This window comes from Esox lucius, chromosome 17 (genome assembly GCF_011004845.1).
Source record: "Esox lucius isolate fEsoLuc1 chromosome 17, fEsoLuc1.pri, whole genome shotgun sequence".
Lineage (NCBI taxonomy): Eukaryota > Metazoa > Chordata > Actinopteri > Esociformes > Esocidae > Esox > Esox lucius.
Window position 1 is genome coordinate 35,205,840 of NC_047585.1, and position 21,693 is coordinate 35,227,532.

The 21,693-nt window shown below is 41.6% G+C and overlaps 2 protein-coding genes across 2 annotated transcripts; one reads left to right on the forward strand and one right to left on the reverse strand.

The window, feature by feature from the left end:
- The first annotated feature begins 7,240 nt into the window (after window positions 1–7,240).
- Window positions 7,241–10,884, forward strand: LOC105016918 (acidic mammalian chitinase). The gene is made up of 11 exons (XM_010881087.5): window positions 7,241–7,315; window positions 7,581–7,610; window positions 7,740–7,941; window positions 8,170–8,226; window positions 8,327–8,492; window positions 8,593–8,717; window positions 8,850–8,973; window positions 9,269–9,454; window positions 9,740–9,862; window positions 10,096–10,234; window positions 10,580–10,884. The coding sequence occupies exons 1-11, from the start codon at window positions 7,276–7,278 to the stop codon at window positions 10,837–10,839; spliced, it is 1,452 nt and encodes a 483-aa protein (XP_010879389.3). The 5' UTR covers window positions 7,241–7,275; the 3' UTR covers window positions 10,840–10,884.
- A 625-nt stretch (window positions 10,885–11,509) lies between these two features.
- LOC105016933 (sodium- and chloride-dependent neutral and basic amino acid transporter B(0+)-like) lies at window positions 11,510–21,628 on the reverse strand. The gene is made up of 15 exons (XM_029114180.2): window positions 21,552–21,628; window positions 21,093–21,267; window positions 20,604–20,735; window positions 18,517–18,678; window positions 18,228–18,366; window positions 17,943–18,075; window positions 17,439–17,579; window positions 17,212–17,347; window positions 16,997–17,089; window positions 16,669–16,794; window positions 16,419–16,537; window positions 16,174–16,273; window positions 14,158–14,267; window positions 13,866–14,033; window positions 11,510–11,885 (listed from the first exon to the last, which is right to left on the reverse strand). Exons 1-15 carry the CDS (start codon window positions 21,612–21,614, stop codon window positions 11,715–11,717), a joined length of 1,968 nt encoding a protein of 655 aa, XP_028970013.1. The 5' UTR covers window positions 21,615–21,628; the 3' UTR covers window positions 11,510–11,714.
- Window positions 21,629–21,693: the final 65 nt, after the last annotated feature.

Consider the following 21,693-nt stretch of genomic DNA (forward strand, 5'->3'; position numbering starts at 1 on the left):
GCCACAACCAAATACTTCATAAAGTATCTCTATTACATTTTCCCCAAATTCAACCAAATGCAAGAGGTAGGCTACTTGAATAGGCAATGACATAAGGTAGTCATGGATGCTTGAGATGTTATATACAAACATTAAATCAGGATACACCTGTAATTCATGCTGAGCACAGTTGTTTTCTCATTCCACTATGAGAATATGCTTTGGTGGAAACATTACTGCTTAGCTTAGCAAAAACATTAAATGATGACAACTTACCATGCTACAAGCAAAGTGTTAGCAGGGGGATTCATGCAACAGAGCTATGAATAGCATTCTCGTTTGATGGGTTTTTGTAGTGAGACTGGGGTGCAATGAGTGATATTCCCATATCCTCACATCCATTTCACAAACGGATGTGTAGCCTACTAACGCGTTTTTTGACTGATGTTGTTAAACTAGTGCGGAGTAAACACGATTTACGACATGAATGCAAACTCTCTAATGATATATTGAAAAAAATGCCTGTGAAGAGCTCAGGTCAAGTTAACCGCAAGTAAAGATACTGGTAAACAATAAATGCGTGATAGTAGCGCGATCTTGTCAGCTCCCACTGAAGCGCATACTGGATGGCGCAGAAGCTCAAAAATGAAAAATTAGTTAACGAAGACAAAAAAAACTAACAGCGTTAATTATTTTAAATTAATCGCACCCGTTAACTTTGAAATACCTCATTTTTATGTTCCTCTTTTCTTTTCTTTTTTTGGTAAAGAACAGTGAATTGCTTCTATGTATGAATTGTGTTATAAATAAACCTGCCTGATTACATCTAGGCCTACAGTGGGGAGAACAAGTATTATGATACACTGCCGATTTTGCAGGTTTTCCCACTTACAAAGCATTTAGAGGTCTGTCATTTTTATCATAGGTACACTTCAACTGTGAGAGACGAAATCTAAAACGAAAGTCCAAAAAATTACATTGTATGATTTTAAATAATTAATTTGCATTTTATTGCATGACATAAGTATTTGATCACCTACCAACCAGTAAGAATTCCGTCTCTCACGGACCTATTAGTTTTTCTTTATTCTCCACTCATTACCTGTATTAACTGCACTTGTTTGATCTCGTTTCCTGTATAAAAGACACCTGTCCACAAACTCAATCAAACAGACTCCAACCTCTCCACAATTGTCAAGACCAGAGAGCTGTGTAAGGACATCAGGGATAAAATCTCAATGTATGATTTTTAAGTAATTTGCATTTAATTGCATGACATAAGTAGTTGATACATCAGAAAAACAGAATTCAATATTTGGTACAGAAACCTTTGTTTGCAATTATAGAGATCATACGTTTCCTGTAGTTCTTGACCAGGTATGCACACACTGCAGCAGGGATTTTGGCCCACTCCTCTATACAGACCATCTCCAGATCCTTCAGGTTTTGGGGCTGTCGCTGGGCAATATGGACTTTCAGCTCCCTCCAAAGATTTTCTTTTGGGTTCAGGTTGAGAGACTGGCTAGGCCACTCCAGGACCTTGAGATGCTTTTTACGGCGCCACTCCTTAGTTGCCCTGGCGGTGCGTTTCGGGTCGTTGTCATGCTGGAAGACCCAGCCACAACCCATCTTCAATGCTATTACTGAGGGAAAGAGGTTGTTGGCCAATATCTCACGATACATGGCCCCATCCATCCTCCCCTCAATATGGTGCAGTCGTCCTGTCCCCTTTGCAGAAAAGCATCCCCAAAGAATGATGTTTCCACCTCCATGCTTCACGGTTGGGATGTGTTCTTGGGGTTGTACTCATCCTTCTTTCTCCAAACACGGCGAGTGGAGTTTAGACCAAAAAGCTCTATTTTTGTTTCATCAGACCACATGACCTTCTCCCATTCCTCCTCTGGATCATCCAGATGGTCAATGACAAACTTCAGATTGGCCTGGACATGCGCTGGTTTGAGAAGGGGGACCTTGCGTGCGCTGCAGGATTTTAATCCATGACGGCACAGTGTGTTACTAATGGTTTTATCAGAGACTGTTGTCCCAGCTCTCTTCAAGTCATTGACCAGGTCCTGCCGTGTAGTTCTGGGCTGATCCCTCACCTTCCTCATGATCATTGATGCCCCACGAGGTGAGATCTTGCATGGAGTACCAGACCGAGGGAGATTGACCGTCATCTTGAACTTCCTCCATTTTCTAATAACTGAGCCAACAGTTGTAGCCTTCTTACCAAGCTGCTTGCCTATTGTCCTGTAGCCCATCCCATCCCATCCCAGTCCTTACACAGCTCTCTGGTCTTGGCCATTGTGGAGAGGTTGGAGTCTGTTTAATTGAGTGTGTGGACAGGTGTCTTTAATACTGGTAACAATTTCAGACAGGTGCAGTTAATACAGGTAATGAGTGGAGAACAGGAGGGCTTCTCAAAGAAAAACTAACAGGTCTGTGAGATCAGGAATTCTTACTGGTTGGTAGGTGATCAAATACTTATGTCATGCAATATAATGCTATTTAATTATTTAAAAATCATACAATGTGATTTTCTAGAATTTTGTTTTAGGTTCCGTCTCTCACAGTTGAAGTGTACATATGATAAAAATTACAGACCTCTACATGCTTTGTAAGTAGGAAAACCTGCAAAGTCGGCAGTGTATCAAATACTTGTTCTCCCCACTGTATTTACAACACATTAAGTTTACCTGTGAGACAGTGGAAACCCTTGGTCAAACTGTTGAAGGAAGCTGATTACATTTCTGTTCTGTGTACAGGGGAAGCCATACATATATAAGAGAAATGGGAGTGGGTCCCTGTATAAAAAGGTCAAGGAGCCCTTGGAATATTGTATAGAATATCCATGGACAAACTATCCACCTATGTTGGTAAATAGCATTTGGCTTATTTTGTTCATGGATAAATTCAAAAGCAATATCAATTTTCCACAAAAATATATTTTCATTATAACGACAATGACCAACATTCAAACAAACAAGGCTCCATATGAAAGGTTTTGCTCCCTGGAGAAAAAAAAGTCCTTTGACAACAGAGAATACTCAAAACAATGTCGGCTTTATCAAATAAATTGCTTAACAATGGTCTCTTTCACAGCTGAGCCCTGTTTAACAACAATACCAACAGATGCAAAAAGATGTTGTTTTACATATACATTATGTGAGATGAACATTGTATAACATTTAAAATGGATTCAAAATGAAGAGACCACTGCACCTTTTTCTTTCCTTTCCAAAAATGTCAAAAAGGAAGGTTTTGATTGGGGAACAAAAGGTTTAAATTTAAGAGACCAATGCAAATTTTTACAGTTTTGTTCCCCATTCAAAACTTTCCTTTTCAACTTTTTTGGAAAGGAAAGTAAAAGGTGCAGGCCCTTCATTTTTCCTGTAGCTGTTTATGTAATTACTATATATCCTATAAACATACCCACATACTTATAATGCCTAAATGCTGTGAATAAACAAGTACACTTATATTTCGCACCTATTGCACACTTTTGTTTTCAATAAAACCCTTTTGCACAATCTCCCACACAATCTAACATCTTAACTAACTGTCGTTTGTTCCTTGGTAATATCTGCTATTTCTCTCTCCTCCAAAATATCTTGTTCCCAGCCCCTGTGTAAATGAAAGATTTTTGGCCTTCATGTTTCTTTTCCCCATTCAAAAGTATTCTCTCCCGTTTGTATATCTTTGACTTAATTGGGATCTATTTCTTTCTGCCAACCAAATTTTATTTAGTGTGCAGAAATAAGAATGTCACACAATGAATCCCATAAATGAGCATGTATAGCTAAAGAAATACATAGCACAAGGTTTCTTAACAAAGTAATATTATGTGCATATTTAGTTTTTCTTATGATCATACAAAGATATCCTGTTATACTTCCACATTTAACAATATTATGAAATATTGTAGATGCTAGTCAAACTATACTATTTGTACTGTACTTTTGTACAATTTCGCAAACTTCCTGCATCTAAAAAGAATCTCAAACAGGAATCTAAACTCTTATCAAGGCTGGTCAGTTTTTCATATCTCTAAATGAAAGGGGTTATGAGTTCTAAAATAACTTTGTCTTATCATTTACTTCAGTAATTATTAATTTTGTAAATGATAAGGAAGATATGAGAACAGGTAAACTACAATTAGTCTATCAACCCTATGCAGTCTTAATCAAAAGACCATGGTCTCACAGCTTCAGCAGCCATTGGCTTACAGTACCCCGATTGTTGGGCTCTGTGTTTCTTTTCTGTTTGGGTTTTGCCTTTCCTTTTGAATGTAGTCGGTTCTGTTTGGGGTTTGTCCTTTGATTTTGAACGTAGCTTGTCTTTCTTTATTACTGTTTACACCTGTGTCTTGTTTGCCCCCTTGTTGTGTCCGTATTTAAGTTCCTCCTGCCCTACTTGGTCATTGGTTTCCTGTAGATGTGTTTTTGGTTTAATGGACTTCGGTTTTCCTCATAAACCTCTGCGCCTGTGTCCTGCTTCCATGCCAAATTGTGACACTCATCAGGATTCTGAATGAGTCACTGCTGCAAGAAAGAAAATGCATTCAAACCCCATACTGGTAGCATTCCCTACAAAACACAACAATTGAGCCACCTCATCTCAGCGCCTACTGAGCTCTCTGCTCTATCCCAGTTTCCACCTGGAGCGTTTGGTTTTTCGTTCTTGTATTTGGTTTCCGGTCTGTTTCATTTGTGTTTTTCATTTTTCCTTGTTATTGTTGTCAGTAAATCACCTTAGAGCAACACAATACATTTCTGGCTTCCATTTCTGTGCTGTGCACTGTTATAGTGGAAAGTACCCACAGATATACTGGAGTAAACCAGACCTCACAACAAGTAAACTATTCAAAGCAAAACTGAAGTTTTAATAAATATCAATGTTAGTCTTAGGTTCTCCTGGACAGAGCTGAATTAAGAGTTAGGTGTGGCGGTCCGTTCTGTGATGGACCTCTGGAACACTGGTAGCTGCTTCGGTGGTACTGGATTCACTGCTGAATTACAGGAATATTTGCTACTATTATTTGGCTTAATTTTAAGACACTCCATATCACCTTTGATTTAAAATAGAAAAGTATATTCGGCCCATGTCAAAACTTACTGTGTGTCCGGGTCATCTTCAGGACCTAACGGCCTCTTAACGGGCCCGATGACTTCTACCTGGCCCTGTCCAAAGTCTTCCTGGTTGTGTTGTAGATCTAGTCGCTACCTGGTGATTCCTGCTGTCAGTCCCAACAGCCCACCTGCTTGTCCCTGTCCTTGTCCACCTGGTTGTCCCTGTCCTTGTCTACCTTGTCATTCCGGTTCTTGTCTCTGTCCTTGTCCACCTGGTTGTCCCTGTCCGCCTGGTTGTCCCTGTCCTTGTCCACCTGGTCATCCCTGTCCTTGCCCACCTGGTTATGCAGCTGATCTGGATTCGGCCTAAGGACTCAACACAGCCCACCTGCATTTATTGACATGCTGGTCATCTGAAAAGAAACACTGAGAATACATTTGTTGTTGCTTGCTCTTTGGGGTTTCAGGCTGGGTATCGGTAAAACCATCGTGCCCTCTTTGGCATCCCTCAGTGTCGTCTCCAGGCCTTAACTCTGTCAGTAGTGGACCAATACTCTTCACCTTTTCGGCATTGTCACCAACGAACCACAGAAAAAGACAGAGAAAGAGGACATTATAAAGTCACCCCAGGGAGGAGACATTTCTGTCCAGAGTACAAATAAATAAGGTGGATAAGATGAGGTGGTGGGACGACAGAGATATGGGGAACGATGGATTTTATTAACTGCTGAGAAGGAGAGGAGACTGGATTCTGACCTTAATATAAAACTATAAGATTTGGACATCTAGAAGCCTTATACATAGTGCAAAAATGTAGAGATACGTTTTAGAAAAATAATTTATAGAAGAAAAAGGGACTGCTGAGAGATGGAAGTGAAGAAAACACCAAGGCCTTACTGATCATTGGAGTATTGCTAGTAGCAGAGTAACGATAGAAGTTGTTAACAATGTTATGACATTATGAAAGTTGGTTGAAACTCAACCAGCAAGAATTAGCTGCCAGGAACTGATCTTATATTAATTTTGCTAACTTAAATGGGTAACAACTCTAACTTTAGGTCAGCTAGCTATTTCTGATGTTTTAGAGAGAGATGCCCTTTTTGGAGATCATCACATTGGGTTACATGATTAGCTGGAAGACACCAGGGTACTGAATTTAAATCTGCACAAAATAGTACTTTTCCAGCAGTGAAACACTTTTAAAAAATGTCTTGATTAAAGAAAGATGCCAAAACAAATGATGTCACCCTTAATTGGTGATATGACCATGGACACTATCTATCCAATCAAAGCGATGGTACTTAACATAATTAATGTGAATTTAGTTGTGGCCAATGACCTCGAGCCTTCCTCTGCAGTGCTTGTACTAGCAGCACCCTAGGTGGGGTTCTGCCCCATTTACCCAGAATGATGAGTTGCTACTGTGTGTCTTCTTGCACCTGTTTCCAGATAGGAAGAGACAAAGTGAGACGGTTAATAATACTTGAATTTACAAACCTTCTAAATATTCTCTGTTGTCTTGAACTTAAAGATGGCAATCCTTCTGATATAAGACAAAGTAATGTGTAAGAGGTCTTGTGTTTGTAACAAATCTAAGAGCAGCAAATCTGAGAGCAGTTTAGTGACTGCAACCCTGTGACATTTGTATACAGGCAAGTTCTTTTCTCTACCTAAAGAAGAAGCCCAGATTCAGTTTGAGCTTTCCTGTAAGCTGTTGGTGTGGAGTTTGAAGGACAGAGCTTCGTCAAGGTGAAATCCTGAGTACTTGAAACTACTTTTACTGAATTGTTTTCCGAAGTGATTATCTGAGGCAATGGAATATATTGTGCTGGGCTATCATCAATGGAAAAACGGGGTTTGAACTGTGGTGTTTAATTGGATACAAGCTTCAACTGAAAGTCAGTAGAGTTCTGGCAGACACCCTTATGAAATCATTGTCTGTGTGTGTAGGGGCTTGGTGTTCTAAGAGGACCAAAAGGATGCTAATTGTCTTGTTTTGTTCTTGTCAATGTAATCAAAATATTGTATTAATTAAATTGTCATAAAACAAATGTATGAACAAAGGTCAAATAAAGTTTATCAGTGTAGGTCAGGCAATGGAAACTCTTGTTCAAACAGGTGAAGGAAACTGATTAAGTTATAATGCAAAATGGGAAAGCTCTAGAGATATGAGAAAGATAGGAGTGGGTCCCTGAGAGTATAAAAGGGTCCAGAAGTCCTAGGAGCAATGTACAGAATAGTCATGGGCAAACTACTCATCTGCGTTGGTAAGTAGAATCACTTCTATTTTTGTTTATAATTAACTGTACAAATGCTCTTTACAAAAGTTTTATTTTATATTTTCATAATGACGATTAGTCACCAACATTCAGACAACTTTAATTATGCCTTTACTTTTTGCTACTGTGGTCAATGTCTGTCTTTTAGAACTGAACTTGTCATGTCTGCAAGGAATTACAGTCATTCATTTTGTAAAAACCTGTTATTCCAAATCCTATATTCCTCTGCCTCTTTCTCTACATCTCGCTATAGGACTGGCTCTCCTGCTGCATGCGCAGCTAGGTGAGTTTTATGTACATTATATTGACAGGAAACCCAAGAACAATTATCTATACCTTACTGAGCGAGACAGCCCTGACTCTAAAATGACTTAACTTCATAACTGCGGCCGCTACGGCTCCTCTTCCACAGGATCCTCCTACATCCTCTCCTGTTATTTCACTAACTGGGGTCAGTACCGGCCAGGAGCGGGCAAGTATTTCCCCACAGATGTGGACCCCTGTCTCTGTGACCATCTGATTTATGCCTTCGCTGGCATGGCCAACAACCAGATCAAGACCTACGAATGGGACGATGAGAAACTCTATGGACAGTTCCAGGCGCTTAAGAACCAGTGAGAGACACACACACACACACACACACACACACACACAAAAAGAGACTATTGGAATCGTGCACTAACACACTGATACAGATGTGCAGTGACGCAGGATCACACACACACACCCACACACACAGAGACACAGACTTGCACAAAAATGCGTGCACACAAATGCATGCAGTCATATCCGCCCCACATGTACACACCAGGTTTCACCCTAAGCCTTGCATTTGCTTTCAGGAACAGTAACCTGAAGACTCTGCTGGCCATCGGAGGTTGGAACTTTGGAACTCAGCCGTAAGCACAGACGAACACCCACCCACACTCAAGTGCACCGCACGTAAGAGAAGACGCACAACGCATGCACACACCTTATGACTGAGCTGTGTGTCCCCAGATTCTCCGTCATGGTGTCCAGTGCAGCCAACCGCCAGACATTCATTAGCAGCGTGATCAAGTTCCTGAGGCAGTACCAGTTTGACGGCCTGGACATTGACTGGGAGTACCCTGGATCCAGAGGCTCACCGCCTGCCGACAAGGCCAGATACACCACCCTCGTGCAGGTCAGATCCCAAACACAGACATGCGCACACACACACACGCACACACACACACAGATTGATATGTACACAACCCCCTATGTGCTTTTATGTCTCTCTCTAGGAGCTGATGGCTGCTTTTGAGGCTGAAGGAACAAAAACCAACCGTCCCCGTCTGATGCTAACCGCTGCCGTGGCTGCTGGGAAGGGAACCATTGACTCTGGATACCAGATTGCTGCAATAGGATCGTCAGTGGTCACTTTGTTTAAATACAAGCTATTCATTTACATGTGAAAAACATGTACAGAATAAGACATCTTAAAGAGCTATCAAATGCTTCCTTACACTGACCTTCTTCCCTTCCTCTCTCTCTTCCACAGAGTGTTGGACTACTTGCATGTGATGACTTATGACTTCCATGGGTCTTGGGAACACAACACCGGCGAGAACAGCCCTCTGTACAAAGGACCATCAGACCAGGGAGACTTAATCTACTTCAATGTGGTCAGTTTCTTTGTGTCAATCTTTATATTTCTTGATGTCTACGTAGTCCTTCTCATCGTATTCCTCCATATCTCTCAAGTGTACATCTAATGTATTTTTTAAATAACTTTTCCAGTTGTCAGTTGTCATAAAGTGCTCATAATGAGACCCAACCAGAAATATCACTGAGCAGTCAACATATTTAGAGAATCGGATAGTTCCCACATTTTACTCTTTCTCTCCCAACTTTGCTCCATCTTTCTGCTGTATTTTGACTAGCCCATGTGTGTGTGTGTGTGTGTGTGTGTGTCCTCAGAACTATGCTATGAATTACTGGAAGAGCAACGGTGCCCCTGCCGAGAAGCTCCTGGTTGGATTCCCCACCTACGGCCACACCTTCAAGCTGGCCAATAGCGGGGATACTGGTGTAGGCGCTCCTGCCAGTGGCCCAGGCCCTGCGGGACCCTTCACCAGGCAGACTGGCTTCTGGGCCTACTACGAGGTGGGTAACACCGCACCGCAAATGCTCAGGACCATGTGAACTTAAATCTTTAGCGGAGGCTCTCATCCAGAGGTCTGTGCATTCATCATTAAAATATCTACCGTATTGGCTTATATAGGGAGAGTCGTTTCTGTTCTACAGTACATTTTCTGTTTAAGGTTCCCTTTTGGATGTTAATCCTGTGTGTGATTGATTAAGGCTGGGGCTGTGGTTCCCACCCTCTTCTCTTTCATTTAAATCCCGACCCTAAAGTGTGTGTTTGTGTGCGTTTGTGTGTCATTACAGATCTGCACCTTCCTGAAGCAGGGAGCTACCCAGGCCTGGGACTCTGCCCAGATGGTGCCCTATGCATACAACAGCCAGGGCCTGTGGGTCGGATACGATAACATCAAGAGTTTCAATGACAAGGTCAGTGGGGGTCAATATGTGACAAGGGGCTGAGGAATAGAATAGGCCTATGTATAGTTATACATGCCATTTAGCATACTAATTTCATCAAAGTGATCCAATTCATTGCATCAAATGTCTTTGCAAGCTTCATTCCCGACTTATTTATTGCAAGTTCTACCACCTACAAATGTCTAATGTTACCCTCTTACAGCATGTAATCCCTCCACACAACTTTGTCTCCCCCATTACAGATCCAGTGGCTGAAGAACAGTGGATTTGGAGGAGCCATGGTGTGGAGTCTGGATTTGGATGACTTCTCTGGAACTTTCTGTGGACAGGGCAGATACCCACTGATCAACACCATCAAGTCAGGACTGGGAACTGGAGCCAGTGAGAGAAACACACACACAAACCCGATCCTGCAAGCACACAGAAATATCTTCCTATCCAAACCTCAACCAGTATTTGAAATTACCCTAAATTTATTTTATTAAAATGGAATTGTAAGTTGGTCACAATGTAGCAAAATGCACACATTTTATGAATGTTTAAACGTGTAACGTTTAAGAAAAGAGAAAGCAACTCGGTTAAGTAGCATCTGAAGGTCCCTTATGTTCTTCATGTCATTTGCATGTCTAGTGGTTATTCCAATTATTTCCCCCAAAAAATCAATGTTAATAGTTTTGCTTTAATGTGACTTCTAACTCCCCCACTCCTGTCCTCCATCTCTCCCAGGTTGTGCAGCTCGTACAGACCCCATCGCTCCTGTAACCCCAGCCCAGCCACCAATCAACCCCCCCCAGCCCAGTGGTGGTGGTGGTGGTGGAAGCAGCAGTGGAGGATCTGGCTTCTGTGCCGGCAAAGCCAATGGCATTTATGCTGACCCAACCAACACCAACAGTTTCTATAACTGTGACCAGGGGAAGACCTACCTACAGCATTGTGCTGCAGGCCTGGTGTTCCAAATGAGCTGCAGATGTTGCAACTGGGCCTAAGAAACAATTGTTCCCTATTTTAATTCATGAATACCCTCTCTAGTATGTCATGTTTGTCATGAAGGAGCTGGGTCTAAGGCTGTGTGGTCATTAGGGTCACTGTTGTCATTCTAACATCAGCTACATGTAATTCTGTATTTTTCAATCCACCAATAAACGGCCAGTATGTAAAGGCATCCTGCGGTCTCAGTGACTTCACTTCCTCCAGTTTGCTTGTTTTTGAAGTGACCTACACCTCAAAGGGAGAGTGCACAGCCACTGACCAACAAATCACCATACATCCCACATAACTACAACAGTATGTGATCAAGCCATTATTATCTCCTGGCTCAAACTGATTGCCTTAAGTACTTTTCTGTTTACTTAGCTTAGTTTCAGCACAATCCATTCCAACACAGAAAGAAGTAACTTATTCCATTTAGAATTTAGCAGGCTGAAAGACATGGTACACAGAATGAATAGTCAACACCCATACATAGTTGAAGTTAAGGCACTACATTAAACATAAAACACACTGAACATAAATAATATATTTCAACTTCATTTAAAATGTAACATTATTAATTAAAATACTTAAAAAACATTTATAGAAAAAGATAACTAAACATTATTAATTGGGATTAGATGGTGGTTAAATGTCACACATACGTCAAACCGATCTATCTACAACAAATTGGGACATCAACATTTCTTCACCTTAGAAATCCTATTTTTCTTCATCCTAATTTGACCTTTACTCTGACCGAAGAAATCTATCATTAACCCAGAATATTGCAACTAACCAAAGGTCCCAACAAGGTCAAACTAGTGGTTTTAATATCACTGAGTAAATGTCTGCTCCTTATGAGTTACTGAAATGTGAACAGACACACCGATCAGGGGGTTAGAGGTGTGTTGGGTTGTTTTGACATCTGGTAATGGTTGTGTTCAGGCAGCTGGACAGAGTTCTTCCCGTCAACCTGTCCTCCATCTGCATATCTCTCTCCCCGGTGAACGTCCAGGTACGGACCCCAACCCTCCACTGGAGAACACACAGCACACAGACGCTGCAGACAGAGACAGCGATGATTCACAGGACTGTTATGGAGAGCAAACACCCTTCAGACAAGCAGCCTGGTATTGTGGTACATGTAAGCTTCAGCTGGAAGCCAGTGGACTGGGGGAGAGTGAAGTGCCAAGAGTTATAGTGGGGAGAACAAGTATTTGATACACTGACAATTTTGCAGGTTTTCCCACTTACAAAGCATGTAGAGGTCTGTAATATTTATCATAGGTGTGAGTGACGCAATCTAAAACAAAAATCCAGAAAATCACACTGTATGATTTTTAAGTAATTAATTTGCATTTTATTGCATAACATAAGTATTTGATACATCAGAAAAGCAGAACTGAATATTTGGTACAGAAACCTTTGTTTGCTATTACAGAGATCATACGTTTCCTGTAGTTCTTGACCAGTTTTGCACACACTGCAGCAGGGATTTTGGCCCACTCCTCCATACAGACATTTTCCAGATCCTTCAGGTTTCAAGGCTGTCGCTGGGCAATACGGACTTTCAGCTCCCTCCAAAGATTTTCTATTGGGTTCAGGTCTGGAGACTGGCTAGGCCACTCCAGGACCTTGAGATGCTTCGTACGGATCCCCTCATTAGTTGCCCTGGCTGTGTGTTTTGGGTCGTTGTCATGCTGGAAGACCCAGCCACAACCCATCTTCAATGCTCTTACTGAGGAAAGGAGGTTGTTGATCAAAAATCTCGCGATCCATCCTCCCCTCAATACGGTGCAATCATCCTGTCCCCTTTGCAGAAAAGCTTCCCCAAAGAATGATGCTTCCACCTCCATGTATCACGGTTGGGATGGTGTACTTGGGATTGTATTCTTCCTTCTTCTTCCTCCAAACACGGCGAGTGGAGTTTAGACCAAAAAGCTCTATTTTTGTCTCATCAGACCACATGACCTTCTCCCATTCCTCCTCTGGATCATCCAGATGGTCATTGACAAACTTCAGACGGGCCTGGAACTGCGCTGGCTTGACCAGGGGGACCTTGCTTGCGCTGCTGGATTTTAATCCATGATGGCGTAGTGTGTTACTAATGGTTTTCTTAGAAACTGTTGTCCCAGCTCTCTTTAGGTCATTGACCAGGTCCTGCCGTGTAGTTCTGGTCTGATCCCTTACCTTCCTCATGATCATTGATGCCCCACGAGGGTGAGATCTTGCATGGAGCCCCAGACCTCGGGAGATTGACCTACACCTTGAACTTCTTCCATTATCTAATAACTGAGCCAACATTTGCTGCCTTCTCACCATGCTGCTTGCCTATTGTCCTATAGCCCATCCCAACCTTGTGCAGGTCTACAGTTGTATCCCTGATGTCTGTTTAATTGAGTGTGTCGACAGGTGCAGTTAATACAGGTAATGAGTGGAGAATAAAGAAAAACTAACAGGCCCGTGAGAGACGTAATTCTTACTAGTTGGTAGGTGATCAAATACTTATGTCATGCAATAAAATGCAAATTAATTATAAAAGAATTTTTGGACTTTTGTTTTAGATTTCGTCTCTCACAGTTGAAGTATACCTATTATAAAAATGACTGACCTCTACATGCTTTGTAAGTAGGAAAACCTGCAAAATCGCCAGTGTATCAAATACTTGTTCTCCACACTGTAAATGCGTCCCATCAGTTCAGAACAGCGTCAAAGTGTTAAATGTGTCCCATCAGGAAGACATACACATTTTTCATTTAAGAAATAGAAGGGTCAGAGTTGATGAGAACTGGCCTAATAACTGTTTGGAATGTGGAAATTTGAATGGAACTTGGACATTGTATTGGTATACACTGTTCTGTAGTTAATGAGATTAACGTAGACAAGGAAATAAAACAAAATATCCACTGTCAAACAAGCATACGTCATCAAATGTAGTTTTATCTACAGAAAATGCACAAGGCTAAGTATTAAAATTCATTTTGTCTTGACTTTGTTTATGAAAAAGAAATTCTATCTGAAAACGTTAATACTTAAACACCTTCCAGGGATTTCCTTGGGCGTGGAATATTTTCCAGACAGCGACGAGGGGGATCCAGATGAGACAGAAGGTGATCATACACCAGCCAAGAGCCACACCCCATGCAGGGTACTGCACAGTACCGTAGGACGGGGGACGGAAGGTCAACCATGACCACACCAGGATCATCTGCAAGGTGTTAGAGAGCATGAGTCAGAGAAACAAGGGGTTTCAGAATTGCACAGAGATCTAGGCAGGATAGAATCAAAGTTCTAAGATACACCACTGAGAGGAAGAAAGAGTGAGTTATTACCGTGATGATGGCAGGAGAGATGAAGAACCAACATGCTCTCCACCACAGCCAGAAGATAGAGTGCCTTGTTCCAATCATCATCTCTATGTCCTTAATGAAACGGTTTCCTCCTACACACAAACACATTGTTAATCAATATATATTCAAGTCACAGTTAAATAATGAATATTGGCTTAAAGTACAGTCTCTCAGCTTTAATTTGAGGGTGTCACATCCAAATTGGAGGAAAGGTTTGGGAATTAAAACTCTGTAATATGTAGCTTCCTTCTTTTTCAAGGGACCAAAGTAATGGGCCAATTGACTCAAAAGCTGTTTCATGGACAGGTGTGGGCTATTCCTTCATAATTTGTTCATCAATTTAGCAGATATATGTTCTGGAGTCGATTCCAGGTGTGGCATTTGCATTTGGAAGCTATTGCTGTGATCCCACAACACGTGGTCAAAGGAACTCTCAATGCAAGTGAAACAAGCCATCCTTAGGCTGCAATAAAATAAAATCCATTAGAGAGATAGCAGGAACAGTAGGAGTGGCCAAATCAAAAGGTTAAGAAAAAAAGAACCCACTGGTGAGCTCTGCAACACAAAAAGGCCTGGACATCCACAGAAGACAACAGTGGTGCATGATCATAGGATCCTTCAGATGGTAAAGAAAAACCCTTTCACAACATCCAACAAAGTGAAGAACACACTCCAGGAGGTAGGCACATCATTATCCAAGTCTACCATGAAGAGAAGACTTCACGAAAGCAAATACAGAGGGTTCACCCCAAGGTGCAAACCATTCATAAGCCTCATGAATATAAAGGCCAGATTGGACAAAAAACCTCTAAAAAAGCCAGCCCAGTTCTGGAACAGCATTCTTTGCCAGATGAAACTATGATCAACCTGTACCAGAATGATGTTAAGTAATATGTATGGAGAAGGCTTAAAACGGCACAAGATCCAAATCATACCACATCATCTGTAAAACACAGTGGAGGGAGTTTGATGGCATGGGCTTTATTGATGGGGTTTATTGATGATGCTGCCGGATGAATTCTGAAGTATATAGCAATATATTATCTGCTCAGATTCAGCCAAATTCAACAAAGATGATTGGAAGGCGCCTCACTTTACCAAGGGACAATTGCCCAAAACATACTGCAAAAACAACCCAGGAGTCTTTTAAGGCAAAGAAGTGGAATATTCTGGAATGGCTGAGACAATCACTTGATCTCAACCTGATTGAGCAAGCATTTCACTTGCTGAAGATAAAACTTAAGGCAGCAACACCCACAAACAAATGACAACTGAAGACAGCTGCAGAAAATGCCTGGTATGCATCACTAAGGAGGAAACCCAGCGTTTGGTGATGTCCATGCGTTCCAGACTTCAAGCAGTCATTGCATGCAAAGGATTCTCAACATAGTATTAAAAATACAACATTTTATATATGATTGTGTACATTTTTCCAATTACATTTGAACCAATGAAATAAGGGGACTGTGTATGAAAATGGTTGCAATTCCAAAACGTTTAATACAATCTATTTGTTCAACACCTTGGATTAAAGCTGAACGTCAAGTACTTCAACTACATCTCAGTTGTTTCATTGCAAATCCATTGTGGTGGCATACAGAGGCAAAATGATAGAAAATTGTGTCAGTGAGTATGTGCCACACTCCACATCTCAGAACGGGTGGTTTGAACACTGTACATACCTACATATACTCTAGATAGGACAGAGCATCAATGTTAACTGTTCTAATTAAGATGGAAATAGAAGTATCAGAGCAATTCACCAGTGTAACTACGAGTGTAATTAGAATAGTATTATTTACTGCATGTTTTATTTAGGGGGACGGGCAGTCTAATATTTTTCTTTTAACGAATCAGCATTGAGGGAACAACCCACCCAGTTCACAATGCAGCATGGAGCTCCTGGATAAAGCTCTAGCTAAGGTATAATGACAATATACTACACATCACTGAGGTACTGTGTTGATGTACAGTAAATATGTCATGTCTTCTAGTTACCATAGATGTAGAAGATCCCCACCAGCTCTAACAGAGCAACGAACAGTATAACAAAGCCAGCACAGAACTGATCCATCAGAGTCACCCAATATATCCCTGCCTGGAAACACACACAGAAAGGTATCGCATGCATGCACACACACACCGTATAGCACACATGAATGTGTGTGCATGAACTGGTCAACAGTCAAAAGGACATACTTGTGGCTAAGGAGTTACTTTACTTATGATAATTTAGGAACTACCTGTGTTACGCATGGCAGGCCGAGCAGGAACAAGATGGAGCAGATTCCCATGGAGATGATGGAGCGTTTTGATTTCAAGGTTTCAGGGAACGCATCCACAAGGCAGGTGGAGAGGACCTCTGATGGAAAAGGGGCCAAGAGTCAGAGGTCTGAATTCATTGTTTAGGTGTAATTAAGAGCGAGTAAGTGAATGTTTGTGTGGTGTGTGTGTGCTGTGTTTGTTCTGTATCTGAGTGTATGTCTAACTGACCAATGCCAGCGAACTGTGAGTCGAGTCCAAGGGTGAGCAGCATGAAGAAGAAGAGGATGGACCAGAGAGGAGAGATGGGAAGTTTGGACAGGGCATCTGGGTATGCAATAAAGGCTAGTCCAAAACCTACAATGACGAGACAATGTTTGGAAAATTCTGGATTTATTCAGGTTTTTTATTAATCAGGGCATTATAAGATTAATTACAATTAAAACCCAGACATGATTTACCATTGAGTTACTATAAACATAACCAAAAACAACCAAAAAATAAATAAAGGTTAAGGGATATAAGAGACCAAATACTTAAAAAGTGCTGTTTGACTGACCTGCCTGAGCCACTTCTGATACAGGTTTTCCATAAACATGAGCCATGTGACCTAGGATGGAGAAAATGGCGAAGCCTGCAAACAGACTAGTACCTGCACCGAATCAAAAGTACAAAAGATATCCTGCCACAATTAAAAAAAAATTACAGTGTTACTCAATATGTATTTTCAGATGTTAAGTGTGTGTGTGTGTGTGTGTGTGTGTGTGTGTGTACCACAGTTGGTGAGGCAAACGGTGAGTGCGTCCTTGAACACGTTGTTGTGGAACTTGTTATAAGAGGACAGGGCTGTAACTCCACCCCCTGCTAAGGACAGAGAATAGAATATCTGTGTCGCCGCATCTCTCCACACCTGTCAAAGTACCAAATAGACAGACAACTTCATTATTTCAAATCAATAATATACGTATTTCTAGTTATCAGATATGTGGTTGAGCTCTGACCTCTGACTCAGCCAGTTTAGTGAGGTTTGACTTGGAGCCAATGTAAAACTCAATCCCATCTCTGGCGCCTTCTAGTGTCAACCCTCGAATCAGCAGGATCAGCAACACCACATAGGGAAATGTAGCCGTGAAATACACAACCTGAAAACAAACACACATTTTAGAGAGAATACACACATGCACATGCACACACACAGAATCATAAAAAGACAAATTGAAAGACATAAAAAATTGACATTGCCATTGAGGCCTTTGTTGATATTAAAGTGTTCAATTATCAAATATACTTTGTTACAAAAGTAGTGGGATGATTTTCTGGTGGTGGCAGGGACTCAAAGCCAACCCGTGTCCTCATATGATCCTTTATTAAAACATAATCCCTCCAGCTGACTACTACAAAATGGTGAAAGTCCTCAGTGTGGTCGGTAAAATAGGCTTTTGGCCCCTTGAGACCTCTATCCATCTTTCCGTCAATCAAACACTGACAATGTGGGTCACACTGACTTTTCCTGAGGACTGGATGCCTTTGTAAAGGGCAGCAGCGACGAGAAGCCATCCCAACAGCAGACAGAGAGCCAGATGCCACACCACTGGGCCAGTCTCATCTAGACCACTCGACCTTTGTAAGGTCACCAGGCTGGGAGGGACAAAGACAAATGGACCTCACATCTTCATACAACCTGGCATTCCAAATGACCTATGAAACATTATATTTTTTCAACTGATGAAACCTATTTGTAACTGTTGGCAAGATTAAAATAGAATCAAGGTTAAGTGTGTGTTACTCACTCCCAGTACTGTTCACTGGGGCTCTGTATTGGGATGCTGATGATGTCTTTCTCTGGACAGGTGTGATTCTCCCACAGTGTCATGTTGCCTGTAAGTATTGGCTCACTCCAGCTGGCGGCAGTTGTAATGTTGCACACCTCTGCAGAGATCAGAAGTCATTGGTCAGAGTGGACATTTCGTTGTCACTCATTTCAGGTCCATCTGTGTTCCAGGTTTCCTCTCAGCCAAGTAAGACAGAAGAGTAAAAGCTACACAAGAGGGAAACGGTACATAATGGTAAAACAGCTACCTCGTGGTGTGAGACTACAGTTGGTGTTGGACCAGTCGAAACAGTCGCTCCATGGCAGAGGGAACTGGAAGGAAGCAAACAAGTAGTAGAGACTGTAGGCAATGATGACATTGTAGTAGATGCCTACTAGTGTACTGACCACAACCATGGCTACACCCACACCTGGAGAGGATAGAGGAAGGGATGGGAAAGGGTTAGGGTGACACCAAAAGGCTTCATGGATCTGCATTCCAGCAGTGAATCTGAAATTATATAATTACTATAGTGTTTCAGTGCAGTTTTCCAGCTTTCTGTTGAATATATTAATGTAAAGATTCAGAATATGAACCTTTTTGAAAATACAACATGTTCTGCACTCAAATTAAGCTGTGGGTGTTACTCCTGTTTTCTTTTTTGAAAGTGTATATTCTATATGGGTCCTACAGTATGGTTAAACTAAGCTATACTATTGAAATAATACAGCACTATATGTGGAGCTATACAGCGGGACAATGACCCAGGGCACACTGCCATTGCTGCCAATGAGTGAAGATTGAAGATAAAAACACCTTGAACGTCCAAATACTTTGGGCATAGAACGTTTCCTGGTCGAACAAAGCTGCTGTGTAGTTCAGTAGTCAGAGCAACTGTTTCTGCTCCAAAGACTAGGAGTTGAGGCTATACTTTAACTCAAGACAATCTAAACGCATTTCCTTATGAACCTGTTGGAGATTAAATGACTACTACATGCCACTATGTAGAATAGCAATTTACAGTCGAATGCATTGGTTTTTGTTAGTCTGTTCTGTTAAGCTATTCAGTTTGGTTCTGTTATGTAGCACATTGTGACAAAACCGGTGAATGATGTGTCTTGTTGTTGAGAGCCGGCATTTGGCAATTATGTTGATTGGCATTTGGCACAAGCATAGGCGTGATAAATCCATTAACATGTGTGCCTGCATGCTTGTACATGGAAAATGGGTGTCCCATCCCAAGCTGCTGTGTAGGTCAATGGGCATCACACCGCGGTGTAACTCAGGAATATCTAAATACATATGAAACAGATTGAGACCAATCCGGCTAGTATGGATTAAACAGTTGAAGTCGGGGACAACTTGCGTAGTGATGCATCGTTTCTACATGGTTAAGCCGATTGTCATGATGCCGTATAGGCACAACAAGTGGAGCAGAGCGGCTATCAAACATTCCTGAATTATTCCTAGAACTCACATTAGACCAATTACAAAATAATAAAGCTGCGCAACACACACAAACTGAAGCCACCAGCAAACAATGACCGACAAACCAGAAGGCAAACCAGGGTTACTTAAATAGGGTCCCCAATTAGAGGCAACGTGGGGCAGCTGACTCTAACTGGGGACAATCAAAACGGCAGCGCAGAGATGCCTAGAGGCTCTTCTGTGGTCAGGCCCTGACTGTGACCCCCGAGGCACATAGAGATGCCTAGAGGACCCCAGCCTGGACCTGACACTGATGTGGATTCTAATACCCTACTGTATATTATAGAGGACACTCCCTACTTTAACACAGCTGACAGTTTTTACTTTAACTCAGTCAATCATTTAAAATCTAAAGGTTTCAAACCAACATCCTTCAGCTCCACACACGGGTGCACTACCCACTGCTCCAAATACAGACATCCTGCTTGGGGCAGTGATTAGTGGTGTAACCAAGGTCACTACAATATGTTACAAGTGACTTTTTTTTCAAAACATAACCCAAACCTTAACCCTAACCTTAACCCCAGTGCTGTGATACCTAAGCCAAACCAAACCGTAACCAAACCTGTTTGTTTTATAACCTTACCCCAAAACGTAACCTTGAGTATATCTTTTCATGTGACAACACTGAAGAAATGACACTTTGCAATAATGTCAAGTAGTGAGTGTACAGCTTGTATAACAACAGCTTGCTGTCCCCTCAAAATAACATAACACACCGCCATTAATGTCTAAACCGCTGTTGTTGTGTATCATATTATATAGATAGGCCCATTTAGTCCTAGAGTTACAGATCAACTCTGTCTTGGGACAGCCTGTTAGACTGGAGTATGTGCTAAGAGGTTAGCTGAAAAAATGATGGGTTACCTTGAAATATTGGCAGTATCCTCCACACATTGACAGGGCCTTGGCTGCAGAACTGACCTAAGGAACTTTCCATGAAGAAAATAGGAATACCAGCAACAGCTAGCATAATGAAATACGGGATGAGGAACGCACCTGGATGGAAAACGCGTAGGGAGAGGGTGAGAGAGAGGAAGAAATAATATAATAAATGTGTGAATTAGTTTGCCAGTTGATGATAGGACTGTGTAAAACCTCAAGGCATGAACAATAATGAACTGTACCTTTAAGAACATTCTGCCATGGTCAAGTGTGATTACAGGGTCATGACTTGAGGAATTGTGGTCATCACTAAACTGCTTCTACTCTCACCCCCCCCCCCCCGCCCTTACACCTATACACACACACTTCCTTACTTCAAGTGCTTTTATTTTGCAATGACATGAAAATCCCTATAAGACTAAAACTTGCCAACTGAGGCTTACCTCACTGAGGTAAAATGTGTCCACTTACCTCCTCCATTCTTATAGGCCAAATAAGGGAACCTCCATACGTTTCCCAGACCCACAGCGTAGCCAATCATAGACAACATGTACTCCGTTTTATTGGTCCAGTTCCCCCGGTCCATGCTCCCATCATTGCTGCCCACATGGGATGATGACTTCTGTTTCTCGTGGTCATCTATAACCTGTATCTCAGATGAATACGCACCAACAGACAGACACACAGACCAACACAGGATGTTAATAGTTAGTAAAAGCAGATTTCGTTAAACTTAGATGCGCTACACGTATATCCGTTATTGCCTAGATCTTGAACCATCAATATATTGACATAAAGCGTATTTCTTTATTTTAAAAAAAGTATTGTATATAAGGTCAAAAACAAAGTCACCTGAATGTACTTCATCTGTGACATTGTTCCTCCTGTCTAAACCATAACACATATTATATCCATCAGTAGGATTCCTACCTTTTTAGTGGTTGCAGACTTTTTAAACATTAGATCTCTGAAATCACCCCAGTACTTCCTCATTTTGCGGCTGTCTGAGGCTGTCCCTCAAAAAAGTGATGAGGAGCACCTGTAGCGCAGGTATTTAAACTCAGTGTGCCTG

Excerpts from the sequence above, each read along its gene's own strand:
- LOC105016933 (XM_029114180.2), bottom strand. The coding sequence starts at position 21,614 with ATGAGGAAGTACTGGGGTGATTTCAGAGATCTAATGTTTAAAAAGTCT. Across the intron at positions 17,090-17,211 it reads CGTTTGCCTCACCAACTGTG|GTACTAGTCTGTTTGCAGGC; the intron begins GTACACACACAC and ends GATTCGGTGCAG. Across the intron at positions 16,538-16,668 it reads CTCACAGTTCGCTGGCATTG|AGGTCCTCTCCACCTGCCTT; the intron begins GTCAGTTAGACA and ends CTTTTCCATCAG.
- LOC105016918 (XM_010881087.5), top strand. The coding sequence starts at position 7,276 with ATGTACAGAATAGTCATGGGCAAACTACTCATCTGCGTTG. Across the intron at positions 7,942-8,169 it reads TTCCAGGCGCTTAAGAACCA|GAACAGTAACCTGAAGACTC; the intron begins GTGAGAGACACA and ends ATTTGCTTTCAG. Across the intron at positions 9,455-9,739 it reads GCTTCTGGGCCTACTACGAG|ATCTGCACCTTCCTGAAGCA; the intron begins GTGGGTAACACC and ends GTGTCATTACAG.